This window comes from Dipodomys spectabilis, unplaced genomic scaffold (assembly GCF_019054845.1).
Source record: "Dipodomys spectabilis isolate Male_0828 unplaced genomic scaffold, ASM1905484v1 ptg000234l, whole genome shotgun sequence".
NCBI lineage: Eukaryota > Metazoa > Chordata > Mammalia > Rodentia > Heteromyidae > Dipodomys > Dipodomys spectabilis.
The window spans coordinates 11,626,857-11,644,949 of record NW_024870911.1 but is presented as its reverse complement, the minus strand read 5'-3'; the positions used below and the strand labels follow the sequence as shown (position 1 = coordinate 11,644,949).

Sequence of the window (18,093 nt, the reverse complement as noted above, 5' to 3'; positions counted from 1 at the left end):
CTCCGCGATCCTCCCTCGCGCGTCTCCCATGCTCATATTTGGACTCGGCCGCCCGTGCCCAGGAATTTCCCGTCATGCCTCCCGCCGCCCCGTCCGCCGCCCGGAGCTGGGGCGGGAGGAGGGAGGCTCGGACCGTGGCGGCGGCGGCGGCGGCGGCGGCGGCGGCTCGCGGGCCTTCCAGTCGCGCTCGGCGGACCCTCCCGCGCCCCCTCTCGCTCGGCCTCGGCCTCCTCAGCCTCTGCCTGGCGGCCGCCACCGCACACTCCGGTAAGTTCGGGCTCCTTTCCCGGCCTCCCCCCGCCCCTCCCTCGCCAAGTTGGGGGGGGGGAGGTTCCCCGCACGTCCCAAACGCATCCCCACACGGCCGGGACACCCCTTCCCTCGCCGAGGACGGGGGCTGGGGGAGCGGCGGCGAGAGGGCTCGGTGGAAGGAGGCCAAGGCTGCCTGGCGTACCCCCACCCCAACCCCGGCCGGCGGGAGGCGCCTGGCCGCCGCGCGGACACCTTATCCTGTCCCCAGAGCGAACCTGAGCCCGCGGGCGCCGCGGGGAGAGGGGTCCCGCAGGGTAGCCCGCGACAGGCCCGGCAGCGGGCGGCTGTCCCAGCTTCCAGCGGGCGCGGGACCCGCCGGAGTGCCCGTGCCAAGGTGGGGGGCACTCGGGAACCCCCTCTCCCTCCCACTGCCCCGCGCGGCCTCCCCTCCTCCCTGCCGCCCAGATAACGGGTCCTGGGCGTGGGAACGCGTCGCCAGGCCCGCGTCGCCGCCGCGCGTCGCGCAGGGGAGTGGGGGCGCCGGGCGTCGGGAAGGGCGCGGCGCGAGGAGGGGGGCGCTTCCCGGGGCGCCGCGGCCGCCCCGCGCCCTCCGCCCCGCGCCTCCTGGCCGGACTTCCTAGGGCCCCAAACCGATCAGAACCCGAGTTTGCCAGGTACCCGTTTTGATGTTTATTAACGCAGGAACACGCACACAAAGCGCATCCAAGTGTGTCTACTTTTCAACTTTGACACTGGACAGCCTGCGAGTCATTATCCTCCCTGCCCTGCTGGGCTTCTGTCAGAAGCCATCGGGGATGGCAGTTCCATAGCCGGAATAGTTTGCGATGAGACTTTTCTCCAAATAATAGGGACAGTATTAGGGAGGTGTTGTTTTTTTAAGTATAGTTCCTCCCGAAGCGAACACCGAGGAATGTTTTCCTCTCCTTTTCTTGCTTAAAAAAAAGTATCATAAGCAGTAATTATTTGAAAGTACAAGTGTGGAGTTTAAGCTAAATGCGAAATTGCCCGAACTCCTATTTGTGATGAGGAGTCATACAATTCTCCTTGGTTCTTTATTTTGTTTAGCATGGGAAAAATGGAATATGTGTATATATATATATATATATATATGAATATATATTTATTGTCTGAGACTGGTTCTCGAACTCGATAATCTGACGCTTTTACTCATTGGCTGGTGCTCTGCCACTTAAGCCTTGCCTCCAGCCCCATAAATAATAATTCTTGAGAGCTGAGATTACTTAGGAAATTTTACTTGCCTATTGTTTTGTCACCAGTAGTCTAAACTGTCAAGAATAAGAGCTGGCTAACTAAGACATGTAAGTCAGTTGACAGCTGACTCTTGTAAGCATAGATTATAGTCAGCCTCCTTTGCCGCAGCAAAGGTGACAAAAATAGGTTTTAAAAGATAATTTTAAACTAAAAATATCCAGCTTACACAGTTGTCAATTAGAATTAGCAGATATTCATGACACTTTATTAAATGAACAGTTGATACGTAATAAGCAATTTCAACTTCATACTTGTTTCTGAATAGTGTTTTTTTTTCAGAAAGGATCTACTTTTTTTTTTTATAAATTCATATTCTAGTAATGGCTTCAATACCACGTTTGGGGGGAAACGCAACAGGTTCTAACTCTGCATTTTATCAATTTCTTCTAAAAAAATACTGCGGATTGTACTGAAGAGTGGTTTGTACTGAAAGGAATAGATGTATGGCCTTGTTTTTTTTTTTTTTTTTGGTCTCAGTGATGTGTTGACTTAGCTAATACTTGTGGTGAAGCAGGCCCTTCAAGACCAAAACCCACTGTGTTGTGGCCCCCTGCCAGTAATTTTGAACACTTAGTTTGTGTTTCTACAGTTTAAATATATATTCTTTTAATTTTGGTCCCAGCTGATACATCAATCTACTTTCTGGTGACTTTTATTAGAGCACAGTGTCTGGCATTTTTTTTTATTAAAGTAAGTAGCTCTTTGACATTTAGATTTTTGTCACAGTGCCTAAACTGCTGTCTGCCAAGATTGAGTATACGTCATTTAGATTTTGAATCAACACACTGTTTTTAACTTTTAAAGGTGCTGTTTCAATACTTTCACTAAAATATTAATCCCCATAGTAAGTCAGAAATCCTTACTGTTTTGGTCAAGGAATAAGAATATCCCAGAGACTATCACAAAAGTAGAATTTGCCATTTTAAAAAATAACATAATTAGTATTTATTAACTAAAAAATAGATTTTAAACCACCTAAGAACAACTAAAATAATGCCTTCTAGTTCTGTCCTAATCTAGTCACAGTCCCTTTTGAGTGTATACGTATCTGTGAGATATTTGGCTGATGAATTTGATTCCAATGTTTGGCTTCCTTCTCTGTAAAACGATGAAGTTGGATATAGTTTCCATGTGTATTCTAACTTTAGGATCCTATAACATTGTTTTTGTTTATACAGCCCTGTAGAGCCACCCACTACAACTCCTTCAAACTTGTGAGTGTTGGTCTGTGACTTGCTACACATGTTAAACTGGTCTCTCTATAGTCAGAACAGGTAGGTGGGGATCTGGGAACCCAGATCTGCCTTAGGATTGTCTTGACACTTGGCACTTACTTGAATAGATTTCCTTGATAGCAAGTTTGTGTACTTTCTTCCCTTCAATAGCAGAAAGTGCTGCTTATGTCATAGAGTAAATACCTGATGGCTCTTTCTGGGAACTCAAGCTCTAATACCATTTGATGTTTCGTTTTGGTGTTTGGTTCCATGTTAAAGATACTAACCAAGGAACACCCACAATTTTCTTGTGATTGAGAAGCCTGTGGCTATCTATCTGGAATCATTTCAAGTAAAATACTCTCTATTGAAATGTCCCCCTTTCATTCTATCTCACTGAAGACTGAATTTCATCTGCCTATGTGATTTATTTGGAAGTGAATTGCTTTGGATAGAATAATCAGTAACTTACTTAATTTGCCATTTCTGAGCGTTTCTCATTACTGTTCAGGTATCTCAAGGGTCTATGTCAAATGTTCTATATTTTCTCCTTCCCAGACATTCTCCTTTTAAGATGCTCAGCACAGTCCTTGATTCCTTTTGTGTATTGGTTTGCACAGTATTCTGAAATTATATTTATGGCTTTTAAGGAAATAGAAGTAAAAATAAGTTACAGAAAAGGTAGATTAGCAGTGTATTAGTCAATTGACTTTATGCAATAGTTTGGTTATTGTTTCATTTAAGTTTCTCTAGAAAATTACAGAAATGAACTTGAGCTAGTTTTAGCAAAAAAGAAAATAAAGAAGGAAAAAAGGATTTGTTGGAAGGTGATTGGAAGCCAAGTAAAGACAGATCATATTAGGGGCTGTGAGTATGGACTGGAAAATCTGGAATATTCCGTCTCCAGCCTTTGACTTTCTTTACTCCACTGTTCTCTCTTTGGTGACTTTTCTTTTCTTTTCTTTTCCTTTGTATAGTTTTTCAGGATTTAATGGATGCTCAGTAACTCCTGAATATTCATGTATCCCTTAACTCCAAATATAAGGAAAGACTAAATTACTGAGTCTTGATCCTAAGTTCCCGAGAACCTGATATCTATAGTTTGAGTCACATTATTGATGAAGGTTTTTCCTAGGGTCTCTTCCAGCTTTTGAGTTATCTGTAATGCATATACAGTACATGTGAAGTATATGTCCAGTATACAAGGCAGCCATCTACATGGTTTGAATTTGAAATTCTTACACTTTACACTGTGGGTTTGTTCTTCTCTAAAATGTATAGTTGCTGTCCTCTGTACTGTGTGAAGCAGTATATGACTCTCTCAGCAGCACTTTAGGACCTTAGTACAGTTCATACTGCTGGAAGGATGCTGAAAAATCACCAGTGGGGACTAAGACAAGTAAGACCACATACAGGAATTATAAGCTTAGTGTGCAACTGGGTTGTGTAGTTCCTGTCTCGTAACAACTACTTGGTTCTCAGACATACATGTTTTTGAATTCACTGAATAATTGCTGAGCTGAGCTGGAATAGCTCATTGAGATGTATTCACTTAACAACATAAAGTGATAGATATTCTAATAGAAATACTTTAGGTACAAAAAATATGAGCTTAGGCTATTTCTTCTGCCTAGACTTCTCTCATAAAGGTTGAAGTCTTTAAGGCCTCTCTCAGTATGCATTTTATGGAGCCTTCCTCATTTTGTGGAATTCATAATTTCTTTTTGCTTCTATAATGTTTTGTACCTTGGTTGGCACAACTTTCACAACTTCATCTTAGAGTTAGGTCCATGTATATATATATTCATCTTTTTTCACTAGACTGTAAATTCTCTTAATCCAAGAAGATTTCTGGCTGTGCTTTTAACATGCCTTATCCAGATGTATTGATTTTGACTTTATTGGTAAAGTCAGAGTATTGGAATTCTTAAACCTTTTTTGTATCTTGCCTTGCAACCACCATCTTCCCTTAGCATTGTATCTCAGTTACCTCGTTCTTCTTTTTAGTGCTTATCTGTTTTGAAGGTTTACAGAAACTCTTAATTTCCTGTAGGAGGATCAAATATATAAAGCCACTAGTTCTTTTTCCTATTAGCCGAAATGGGAATGGGGAGAGAGGGCATAGCAAACTCACATGGAAGTCAACTTTTGTTAAGCCCCCAATATTTGAGAACTTTTTTTTTTTGCGGGGGGGCGGGGTGTCAGTCATGAGGCTTGAACTCTGGGCCTGGGCGCTGTCCTTCAGTTCTTCAGCTCAAGGCGAACGCTCTACCACTTGAGCCACAGCACCACTTCCAAGCACCCAATATTTGTTAGGTCATATAAAGGGCAGGAGTTGAAAAATGTTTTGAGTACAGATAGATAGGAGATAAAATAAAAGATGGAAGGTTTGCTTTGGCTTGTAACTATGCAAGACGAGCTATTAAATTGGTATTTCTTGATCCTTGAAATGTCATATTGACAGTTGATTTGTACATTATATTACCTAAAAGTTCCAAGCTTGAATTGAATTGGGAAAGGAATCTTACCACAAATAAAAGAATCACTGTAAGTGTTTCTGTCAGAAAATGAAGACCCAAATCATAAAGGTAGCAATGGGATGGGAGAAGTGTTGCTGAAGTACAGTGGACAAAAATTTCCAAGTGGCTATTGAAGAAAGAGTTGAATACAAGGCAATGATAAGATATTAAATCTAAGTGACTGAGAGAATGTGATTTCGCAACTGTCTGTTAGTGGGATAAAAATAAGTCATTTTAAGCCAGGCTCTGGTGGCTCATGCCTGAAATCCTAGCTACTCAGGAGGCTGAGATCTGAGGATCACAGTTCAAAAATCAGTCCAAACAGAAAACTCCATGAGATTCTTATCTGCAATTAATCAATTAACAACCAAAAAGCTGGAAGGGGAACTGTGGGCTATGTGGCAAAATGCCAACCTTGAGTGAAAGAGCTCAGGAGAGCACTCAGACCTTAAGTTCAATCTCCTGTCTCTGTCTGTCTGCCTGCCTGCCTGCCTGCCTGCCTGTCTGTCTGTCTGTCTGTCTGTCTGCCTGCCTGCCTGCCTGCCTGTCTGCCTGTCTGTCTCTCTCAAATACACACACAAAGTCATTTTAGATCTACTGTGTTTGAGATGCTTATAGGACAGTCCTGTGAAAATGTGTAATGTAAGTAGATATATGAGACTAGAAATTGGTACAAGGGGCGGGGAGAGATCAGGGCTGGAAATAAAACACGTATGAGTAAGGAGGGCTAGAGAGAAAGGTAAGAAGAGAGCTTTGTTGGCTAGACCAAGAGGTGGGGAATAGGAAAATCATCATAAAGAAGATAGAATTTGATAGGCCTACTTAGCAGGTGGCATTCTGTCTGTGAGCTTTCTTTGTCGAAGTGTCGGTATAGTTCCTAACTCCACAGATAATACTTGATAAACATTAAACAAAGAACATTGTCTCCAAAATGACCTAAATAAAATGTAAAATTGTTTCTGTTGCTTCCTTATCCCACCTTTTGTGACTTCTTTGTGATTTCTCCTCTTTCCTCAGATAAAATATACTTTGTGGATACCCTTCTTTGCCTTAATCAGGTTCTTATCCATAAAATGATTGCAGATATCCTCCTAAATCTAATTTTAAAAAATCACTACTGCTGATTTATATCTTTCCCTCTTCCTTTTCCAGAATGTTTTGCTTGTAAGATCTTTTCCAGTGTCACATTGAAGGTCCCTTCAACCTGAGTTGACCTCTGAATCACAATATTCTGACTTCTAGCACATGGCTCTGATAGTCTGGGGGTAGGGCAGCATTGTTATCTGGATTTGTTCAGTTGGTTACATTGATTTGGACTTTGATACCTAACTTCCTGAAAGAAAGCTAATGTATTTGTTTAAAAGAATTGGTGGTATTGGGGAGAACACAGAGTCTTCTTATAGATGATGGGCAAGTATTCTATCACTGGACTATGTTCTCAACAATTTGGGAATTTATTTTTATTAGAGATCTTTATTTACGTGGATTTCAGAGGTTTAAAACATAGAAATGACTACAGGTGAAATACAGAAAGAAGAAGGATGGAAGTATGTATTCAGGGTCTAACTTCCAGAGCAATGGATATTCTGATTCTGAGCTTCTGAAAGCAGTACATTGTTGATAACATTTGTCTAGCATGTACATTTATGTACAGCATACAATACCAAGAGTAATTTCTGTCTAAAAAATGAGAATCCTTCCATATGGTAATAATGTGCTTTTAGTAGCCATCGACTGAGAAAATGCATAATTACCGAAGCTCAAAAGAAATTGTAAACACCTATGAAATTATTACAACTCCCTTTGTGTTACTAAATATGCAGGTAAAATGTATTAAAAAAGCAGCTATAAAACATTTATTTTTTCAAATAAACTCAAACTCTGGGCTTGGGTGCTATCCCTGAGCTTTTTGCTCAAGGCTAGTGATCTACCACTTGAGCCATAATACCACTCCTGGCTTTTTCTGTGATTAATTGGAGATAAGAGTCTCATGGACTTTTCCTACCCCAACTGGCTTCAAACCACAATCCTCAGATCTCAGCCTTCTGAGTATCTAGGATTACAGCCATAAGCCACTGGCATCTGGCACTATAAAACATTTAAATAAGACTTTTAAAAGAGAGACATTCTTTTATTTTCATAAAATATACGTGGAAATTGTGAGTTATAAAATTTAGAGACAGCATTTAGTATCTTACTATAGCTGGATTTTGGACTAATAGGAAATTTCCCAAAAATATGCTTACAACACTACTTGCCCATTTTATGCCAGGTAACATACTTTATACTAAAACTGTGCTTTCCAGTAGTCTTTGAGATTACAGTTCAGATATAGGACATAAATACTTTATAAATGCATTTTTAGGTGTGAAGAGATTAGAGTTCTAGTATAATTTTAAGGTAACATTTGGTAGGTGATATCTACATTCTATACATGCACATTTATACATATGCATTATATATACATCTACAGCAGTCACTGTTAGGGTCATAATTAACTGATTCTAAATTATATAAATCCTATAGAGATTTTTTTTTACTACAGATAAAAATTCCTTCGATCTATATGTTATATTTAAGACATTGATTGAAAAATAGGCCTATGCTACATGGTAGAATCTTTAAAAAAAATCAGGACAGCCCTTGTATAAATCAGAGCCCTGTGTGTTATGTTCATTCTTTCTCTTTTGTTTTTATTGTGTTTCATTGTCAGGGGATCTGAGATTGGTTAGAGTTGAGGAGAACTGTAGTGCCCATTATAGGTTGTTATATTAGGAGATTAGATAGTCCAGTGAGTAAGAGGCCATGAGTGGTCTTTTAACTCTAGTCTCACATTAATTGAAAACAAAACAAACAACAAAAACAAAAAATCCTACCCCCCAAAAAGAAAAGAAAATGGCACATTGTAGTTCTTGTTTCTGACTTGAATATACCTTGTAGAGACAGTGCCTTTGTGTACTAAGAAGGGAATGAATTGAGGCAGAGGATGTACACCTATAGACAGAGCCTTTTGAACAATTGCAGATTTATATCTTGTGCTGCTGCTGCTGTTTCTTCTTCTTCCTCCTCCTCCTCCTCCTCCTCCTCCTCCTCCCCCTCCCCCTCCTCCTCCTCCTCCTCCCCCTCCCCCTCCCCCCCCCCCTCCTCCTCCCCCTCCTCCCCCTCCCCCTCCTCCTCCTCCCCCTCCTCCCCCTCCCCCTCCTCCTCCTCCCCCCTCCTCCTCCTCCTCCTCTTTTTTTTTTTTGATCATTGTGGAGCTTGAACTCTAGACCTGGGCCCTGTCCCTCAGCTCTTCAGCTCAAGGCAAGTGCTCTACCACTTGAGCCACAGCACCACTTCTGATTTTCTGGAGATAAGAGTCTCGTGGACTTTCCTGCCCAGGCTGGCTTTGAACCATGATCCTCAAATCTCAGCCTCCTGAGTAGCTAGAATTACAGGCATGAGCCACCAGCACCTAGCTTTGTTTATGATTCCTGTTGCGATGGTGTCAGTGCCCTGAGAACATTGGATGGTAAATGGGGAAACCAGGTGGGTTCTTCAGACCTGTTCTTACCTGAGTCTTTAAGTTTCCTGTGCTCCAGCTTTTATCTCTACAAAATTAATGGATTATAATGATAATACTTGATGCTGTTTTTTGTTTGTTAGTCCTGGGGCTTGAACTCAGGGCCTGGGCGCTGTCTCTCAGCTCTTCAGCTTAAGGCTAGTGCTCTATCACTTGAGCCACAGTGCCATTTCTGGATTTTTCTGCTTAATGTGATGCTGAAGAATCAAACCCAGGGCCTCATGCATGCAAGACAAGCACTCTACCACTAAGCCACCTTCCCAGCCCCTCCTGGAAGTTATTCCCCTGCCTCCTGCCCAGGTTAACCTGGAACTGTCATCCTTCTGATCTCAGTCTCTCATGTAGCTGGAGTGTTATATACCACTGTGCCCAGATTTTCATTGTGAACTTTTTGGCTGGATTGGCCTTGAACCACAATCCTCCTGATATCAACTTCTTGTGTAGCTAAGATTATAAGCTTGAGCCATTGTGTCTGGTTATGATTTTTAATAATAAATTTTATAAAATAATTTTCTTGTTATGTCCTGTTCAAATTGGACAAGCTTTTGTTAAACAGCTTCCGTAAGATCTTATGTCAGTTATTTAATCTTATGCCAGTAATTTAATCCATAGGTAAAGTTACATAACCCTTTAAAATATTTAGGATTTTTTAAAAAGATAGATTACACGTATTCAAAGTATTTCATGAATATTCTTTCTAAAGAAATAGCATCACACAATAGAATTTATGTCTGTCTTTCCAAGTTTATAGCTTGGAATTGCTTGTTTATACTTGAGAATGTATTTCAGAGGGGAAAACCTTTTTTCAACAGGGTCTACTACCAATGGAATTTGCCTCTGACCATCATAGAAATATACTTAACTTGTAAAACTGGTTAATCTTATTAGTGCAGAAATACTCACTCTAAGTTTTAAAGAAACTTCGCTAATTTGGCAGGTGAAAAAGTATCCTTTCTTTTCTTTTTTTCAAAATTAAGTACTAAGTTTTGATCTTTTTGTTGCAGAACATTGAACACAATAAAGAATATAAAGTTCCTAAATGAGGCACAAAGAATAATTGTTGCAAAACTTGCATGTTCTCACCTAACATCAGAATGTAATGTCAAAGCTGCCTGTGTGGCCTTGGTCTGTCATTTTTTTCCTTGACTCAGACATAATCACAGTCTTGAATTTTATGATTTGTATTGAACACAAAATGATAGCTAAGAAACCCTTGCTTTCTTTATACTGCTGTGGCAGATGTATTTCTGCATATTCTATTGTTCAGTTTGGCAATGTCATTGTAACATTTTTATCATAATATATACTAAGAAAAGAGACTGAGACATAGAGTTAGTCAATACATTTTCTAGTACATTACTTGCTTAGCAAATGAGAGGCCCTGAGTTCAAACCCTGATATGGCCTCAAACAAAAAGTAACAATAGAAAGTGGTGTTGTGGCTCAGAGCAGTAGAATGCTATCCTTGAGAACAACAAATATCTGTCTCCTCACCAATGAACTTTTTGTTGTAAAGACTTTAAAATCCATTAGTAGTTTTCATCTATAGAACATACCATCATTAACTGTGATCACTGGGCAGTGTCATAGATTACTAAAACTTACTACTTTAACCTCATGGAAACTTTAATTTTTTTTTTTTTTGGGTCCGGTCATGGGGCCTGAACTCTGGACCTGGGTGCTTTCCCTCAGCTCTTCAGCTCAGGGCTAGCTCTCTACCACTTGAGCTACAGCACCACTTCCGGCTTTTTTCTTTTTGCTTATGTGGTGCTGAGGAATCGAACCCAGGGGCTCGAGCATGCAAGGCAAACGCTCTACCACTGAGCCACCTTCCCAGCCTCGGAAACTTAATTTTTGACCAACATCTCCATTTCTCACCTTCCTACATTCAACCAGATCATGATTTTCACATTCAAAATGTTTTTAATTTTCTCGGACTTACTGTTTTTTTCCTATTTAGAAAAATATACCTTCTTCATTATGCTTCTAAGTTTTTGGTTCAAAGATTTTACTTCCAGTCTAAGGTTTGGACTTTAGTCCATTGATTTTCTGTGTTAATTTGAACCAGTTATTTCATGTTTGGATAACAACAACTTCTTTTAAAAGTATTTTTATAACCTTAGATGAATTGTTTAAATACCTTGAACATTAGATTTCCCAGGTAAGTTGTATCTGCCAAATACTACCTGTTTATTAATTGGGCATGTTGTACTTGCTAATCAGAACTTCCTTTAATGTGAAATAACCAAGGGAAACTTCAAGGGGGAAATAATCAACTAAAAGAAAGTTCTTGATGGTAATTGGAAACTTCCCATTTTACCCAAGTCCCTCAAATGACAGAACTTTATCATACAGAGTAAAAATCTCTGGATGCCATAATTTTCTTTTATATCCTTAGTTTTTCCTAAAGTAGTTAGCTTATTACCTTTTTATCTTTCATGCTGTAATTTTTTTGATTTTTTTTTTTAGCCTTTCCTAATCTCTTGGATAATTTCCTAATATCTCCTATTTAAATGTGCTTAAGGGCTGGGATGGTGGCTCAGTGGTAGAGTGCTTGCCTTGCATGCATGAGGCCCTGGGTTTGATTCCTCAGTACCACATAAACAAAAAGAAAAAAGCCAGAAGTGGCGCTGTGGCTCAAGTGGTAGAGCGCTAGCCTTGAGCTGAAGAGCTGAGGGACAGCACCCAGGCCCAGAGTTCAAGCCCCACGACCGGACCCAAAAAAAAAAATTGCTTAAATTTCTCTTATAAAACAAAAAGTCATTCACTCAATGCCCTTGGAATCAAGCTTTCACAAGTTGTTTACCTCTTTGCTGTCTCTCTTTAGTTGTCATTCATCCACAATATGTGTTGAACCTTTCTACATATTGTCAAGCACTAACTTGTCTCATCCATGGAGGTGCAGAATAAACCATAGAGGCACAAGCCTTGTTCTCAAAGACTTTTCTCTTCAGTTTGGACCTGACATGTGCCATTATAAAGAAGAAGAACACCATTTTGTGGTAGGAGCAAAAGAAAGCATTGTTAGAATTGAGGGTCAAGAAGAGACAATAAGGGGTTTGGGGGTTGTTATGCTGTGATAAAAGTCTTCAGTTGTTATGAAAGTATAGATATGCTGTGATAAAAAGTCTTCAGGAGACTTTAGGTAGGCATTTAAGAGATTTGACGGGTATTTTCAAATCACTCTGCTGTGCAGAGGATGGATTATAGGGACCAGAATAGGAGCAAGTAAACCATTTAGGGCTTGGTCAGTGGAACTGATAGACAACTGATGATGATTTGCAGGATGGTGGTGCCAGAATGGAAACCTTGCTGATGGATTGAGAAATAGGGTCTAAGGAAAAGCAAACAACCATCCATATTAATGCCCTGAAACTTCTTTCAATGTTTGGTCTTTGTCTTTCTGACCTTAAGGTATTAGATATACTGGACATTCACCTTCTAGAAATGGTTCTTTCTAACTCTGTAATTATTACACATGCAATCCTAGGCTAGTTAAATTGCCTTTGTCTCAGCATTTTTATTTATTGAATAGAGGTATAATTGTATCTCTGTTGAATGTAGGTTATTATATGGGCTATGATCATTCAGTGAAATAAATATATATGAATTAACACAGCATCTTCAAAAATTAATTCACAGTAGCATTAATAAGTAACGTTGTCATCATTATAGTCAGCATCATCTTTGTCATGCTGGGACACTTTCCTTGGATTCTCTGATCTTTTTGTGACTAGTGCTCCTGGTTTTTACTAGGTCTTTCCTGAACATCTCACATTTAAATGTTGAAGCTTTTTTGAGTTCTGACATTTTCATTTCTCATTTAATATATCCTCACTCATAGTCCTTATTTACACTATGGCTTCAGTTCTATCTGTGTTTAATTAACTTCTGTACATTAGCCCAGTTTTCTATCCTAAGCTACAACCTCTTTATCATTTCTACCATATACATGTCAACAACAGATTTTGGTTTTCCAACTTAACTTCACCTTGTTTCTAAGTAAATAGTGTTGCCATTCATCCAATTGCTTGAACTATAGTCTTAAGTGTTAGGGGGTTGAGGTCAAGGGGAGAAGGGAAGGGGGAGACAGGAAGGGTGAGTGAATGCCATCATAATATTCAGTGTATGTATGTGAAAAATGGAACCAGATAAAAGTAAATAGAATGACAAAAGAGGTAATACTGATCAAGATGCATTGTACTCACAAACTGACATGTTGAATTGAGACCCCTTTCTTTTACTTAAAGAAAGTTAAAAATAATTTAAATCATGTCCTACACCAATTCTTCTGCAAAGATTTCTGCAGTGCAAATTATTTTCATTACTTTGGGTCTTATGTAACATCTATCCATTTTATTTCTGTTATATTAGTCTTTTTTATTTTATTTTTTATTTTTTTTGGGGTCCAGTCGTGGGCCTGAACTCCGGGCCTGGGCACTGTTACTTAGCTCTTTAGCTCAAGGCTAGCACTCTACCACTTGAGCCACAGTGCCATTTCTGGCTTATTTTTTTTCTGCTTATGTGGTGCTAAGGAATAGAACCCAGGGCCTCATGCATGCAAGACAAGCGCTGTACCACCGAGCTACTTTCCCAGCCCCCAATATATTAGTCTTTTAATTTGTACATCTGGTTATCAGTTCTTTTTCTTCCAGTTCTATCCATTTTCCTGCAAATGATGCAATTCCACTTTTCTTTATGGCCGAGTAATACTCTGTTGTATATATGCATCACATTTCTTGATCTATTCACCAGTTATAGCACATCTGAGCTGTTTCTATAGCTTGCCTATTGCAATGAACCATTGGTATGCACCTACTTTTACTGTATCCTGACTTATATTCCTTCAGATATATACTCTAGAGTGCTGGATCCTGTGGTAGTTCTATGGATCCAATGGTAGTTCTTGAGGAAACACAAGGACAGGACTTCCTGTGCTCTAGATTTCTGTCCTTGTTTTGGAAAAGGCAAAATAGTATTAAAAGAGAAGTCCAATGCCATGTTCAAGTTGAACTCACTTTGAAAAGTCCATAGCCTCTCTCTCATTACTCATCACATTCATTATTAAATATCCCAAAGAGATTCTTTTTTTTTGGGTCTGGTCGTGGGGCCTGAACTCTGGGCCTGGGCGCTGTCCCTCAGCTCTTCAGCTCAAGGCTAGCGCTCTACCACTTGAGCCACAGCGCCACTTCTGGCTTTTTTCTTTTTGCTTATGTGGTGCTGAGGAATTGAACCCAGGGCCTCAGGCATGCAAGGCAATCACTCTACCACTGAGCCACCTTCCCAGTCCCCCAAAGAGATTCTTACTTTGGTCAGAAGACATGAATCCTCTCTTATAGACAGACACTAAAGGAAGAAGAGAGTTATTTCAGTAACTTCATTAAATTTCTTCAGTAGGAGAGAGTTCATTCAGTTGAACATTTGAAGAACTCAGTGAGAAAGTGCAGCAGTGGAGTTCACTAAACACGGTGAAAGTGAACTATACAACTCTTAGGTGGAGACCAGAGGGAGGGACTGGGAGAGAATGAGAGAGAAGATATTATACTAAAAGATAAGTACTCATTACCTGACTTACATAATTCTAATCCTCTGTATATAATAACAATAAAGTAAATTAATATTTAAAAAAACTAAAGAACTCAGTTACAGTCTGAAGATCTTATTTCCTGAAGACACTGGGAACATCTTGAGAATTAATTGCATTCACTGAAGCTTTCTTACTGATCTAACAAGTCAGTTTTTAGGCCTAGACCATATACATACAATGTTATTAAAAATAATAATAAATGTCTGGGTGCTGGTGGCTCACACCTAAGTAGCTAGTAGCTACTTAGGAGGCTGAGGTCTGGGGATCACGGTTTGAAGCCAGTTGGGGCAGGAAAAGTCTAAGAGGTTCTTTTTTTTTTGCCAGTGCTGGGGCTTGAACTCAGAACCTGGACATTGTCCCTGAGCTTTTTTTGCTCAATGCTAGCACTCTACCACCTGAGCCTCAGTGCCACTTTTTTTCTGTTTATGTGATGCTGAGGAATTGAATCCAGTGCTTCATGCATGCTAGGCAAGCACTCTACCACTAAGCCACATTTCTAGCCCCATTTTTAAAACAATTTTATTTTATTGTAAGGGTAATGTCAGAGGGGTTACAATTACATAAGTAAGGTAATGACATTTCATGTCAAACATTGTTACCCTCTCCCTTGTTTTCTCCTACTTCTCTCCCTCCCCCTCCTACTCCCCCCCCCCCCCCCCCCCCCGCCCAATTCACTTCCCTCCTAAATTGTAAAGTTCATTTCTAACATGTCTTATATATACCTTTATCTGATTTGGGAAAGGGAAGGGGAAATAACAAAATGGTAAGACCAAGGGCAAAGGGTAAACCAATGCAACAGCAATACTCACAAGAGATTCTTACATCCAATTAAACACCAAAAAGCTGGAAATGGAGGTGTGGTTCAAGTGGCAGAGTGCTAGCTTTGAGCACTAAAGCTTGGGGACAACTCCCAGGGCCTGAGTTCAAACTTCAGTATCAGCACAAAAATAAAGAAAAATGGAAGGAAGGAAGGAAGAAAGAAAAAAAATCTATTTACCATAATGGTAGATATAAATAAGAGATTGTGACTCTAGACCTAAAGAGAAGGAATTTTAGGAACAGCTCACTTTTTTTTTTCAGCTCACTTTTTTTTACCTATAAGCAAACAATATAAACCTAGTGATAACAAAATAGCTTCTAAAGTCAAAGTACAAACACATGTTAGAGTGTTTCTGAACATACAGCAAATACTAACAACTTCACATTGTAAGACAAAAAGTATTCAGGAACTTAATGAAAAGATGGCTGAAAATAAAGTTGGTTAAATTTCAGGAATGCAAGAGTTGACTCAACATACATAAATCAATAACCATAATATGGCATCCAAACAGACTCAAGGATTAGAATCATATCATTTTTATTGATTCAGAAAAGCCTGTGACAAAATTAAATACCATTTATGATAAATAAGCTCTGGAGAAACTAGGAAGAGAAGCCTTAAAGGCCATAATAAACCTATAGTTTATATCATACCAAATGTGGAGAAAAAAATTTCTTCTAAAGTCAAGAATGAGACAAGGGTATCCCCTCTTTCAAATGGAATTCCTAGCCGTAGCAACAAGGCAAGGTAAAGAAGCAATAGTAATCCAAATCGGATAGGAAGAAATTGTATAATTGATCTTACATTTAAAGAACTCTGAAGTTTTCACTCCAAAACTACTAGTGGATAAACACGTTTGCCAATTATATCAAGGATGGGCTGGGAAGGTGGCTCAGTGGTAGAGCGCTTGCCTTGCATGCATGAGGCCCTGGGTTCCATTCCTCAGCACCACATAAGCAAAAAGAAAAAACCTGGAAGTGGTGCTGTGCCTCAAGTGGTAGAGCGCTAGCCTTGAGCTGAAGAGCTGAGGGACAGCACCCAGGCCCAGAGTTCAGGCCCACGACCGGACCCCCCCCAAAAAAAACAACAACAAACCAATTATATCAAGGAATAAACTTAACCAAGGAGGTGAAATAGATAAAAGACCTCTACAGTGAAAACTATTAAAACCTTGAAGAAACTGAAGAATATACCAGAAGATATAAATAAATCCTAATGCCCTCCTTCACAGAAATAGAGACTTTAATCCTAAAAGGCATAAGAAGCAGTCAGTAAATATTGACTGAATTTATAAATAAAATTATAATCATTTTTCTGAAAATGGCATGAATTCAGTAGTTTTATAATCCCTTAGCAGGCCATATGTCTTAGTAAATTTATAAGGGTGATACTGGGAAGACTTGGTTGCAGTGTTCTGATTGTTACTTTCAGAAATCTGTTGTAACTATTCTTGCTCAATTTGGTGAGATAGAGCAATATTATGCCTGTGTACACAGACTAGATGAAATCATGCATTGTACCATTTGTGTCTAGACGTGGTAAGACATTGAAAAGCTGTATTTTCTAAGCATTTTTTTTACCCTAAATATATGGGTAAGTTATAAGCATATTCCTCAGTTCATTTTTTTATTCAACAGATATATTAAACATTTTACTATGCTCACCATATGCCAAGCAGTATACCAGACCAGCAGTTTCCAAGGGGTATATTGGATTCCCAGGCCCTCTCAAGCGATTCACAGTCAAAGCTATTTTCATATTAACACTAAATTGCTTTTTGCAGTGTGTTAATATTTGTATGTATGTTATAAAAACAAAAGTAGACAAAACTGCTTGTGTCAAGGCAACAAACTACTGTTATTCTGTCTTTCACCACCATAAACATATGGAAAATAGTTGATTTCACTTAAGAATACTCTTACTGGGCACTCAGGAGGCAAGGATCTGGAAGATCATGGACAGAGAAGAGCCAAGGCAAAAAGTTCCCTAAACTTTATCATCAAAACAACCATCAAAAGAAACGTTGGAGATGTAGCTCAAAAGGTAGAGTGCCAGCCTTACACCCTCAGCTCAAGACCCTAGAAAAATATTCTTGAGAAAGTAGCAAAATTTGTCTTTCATTAAATTCTAATGACTACATGCATATCTTTTTAATATTATGTATGAAAAAATGAAAAATATGCTTTTTTTTTGTTGGTTGTAGGCCTTGAACTCTGGGCCTGGGCACTGTCCTTCTGCTCTTCAGCTCAAGGTGAGCACTCTACCACTTGAGCCACAGAGCCACTTCCGGTTTTCTGGTGGTTTACTGGAGATAAGAGTTTCAAGGACTTCCCTGCCCAGGCTGCTTTGAACCGTGATCCTCAGTCTCAGCCTCTTGAGTAGCTAGGATTACAGGCGTGAGCCACCAGTGCCCGGCTTGAAAAATATGCTTTTATAAAACACTTCTGTACACCAAAGCACAGTTTTGTCTCTAGGGACAGTATTTGTGCAATTATTTGAGACACTATTTGCTTGAAACAGTGATAAAACGGACCCAACTATAGTTATTTAGGCTTGGGTAGTTCATGAACATTTTCTAAAAAATGAACAGTGATTCTGTTACTTAAAGGAAAACATTGATGGTATTTATTGTCAATGATAAATTTTGAACTTTCAGGTTAAAAATAAAATTTTGGAAAATGATGTCTCCTGTGAGTCTGATAGCTTCTCATTATTTAAAAACTTTTCTTGAAATATAGTTTGATATCATGTATTTGAAAGACCTGTATAACCTAGTGAATCACTATTTTCCAATTGAAATGTTTCTAATGTGACAAAATCATGTCTAATGGGCAATGTCCATTTCAA

At 39.5% G+C, this 18,093-nt stretch overlaps 1 protein-coding gene across 3 annotated transcripts in view; it reads left to right on the top strand.

Annotated features, from left to right (window-relative positions):
• Msrb3 (methionine sulfoxide reductase B3) overlaps nucleotides 1–18,093 on the top strand; it is a 118,084-nt gene continuing 99,991 nt past the window's right edge. The window contains exon 1 of one of the 3 annotated variants that reach the window (XM_042699020.1): nucleotides 1–267. In XM_042699020.1, coding sequence (XP_042554954.1) covers nucleotides 75–267 — 193 coding nt within the window. In that variant the 5' untranslated portion in view covers nucleotides 1–74. The remainder of the gene's footprint in view (nucleotides 268–18,093) is intronic. The other 2 variants (XM_042699022.1, XM_042699021.1) reach the window with 2 other exon arrangements.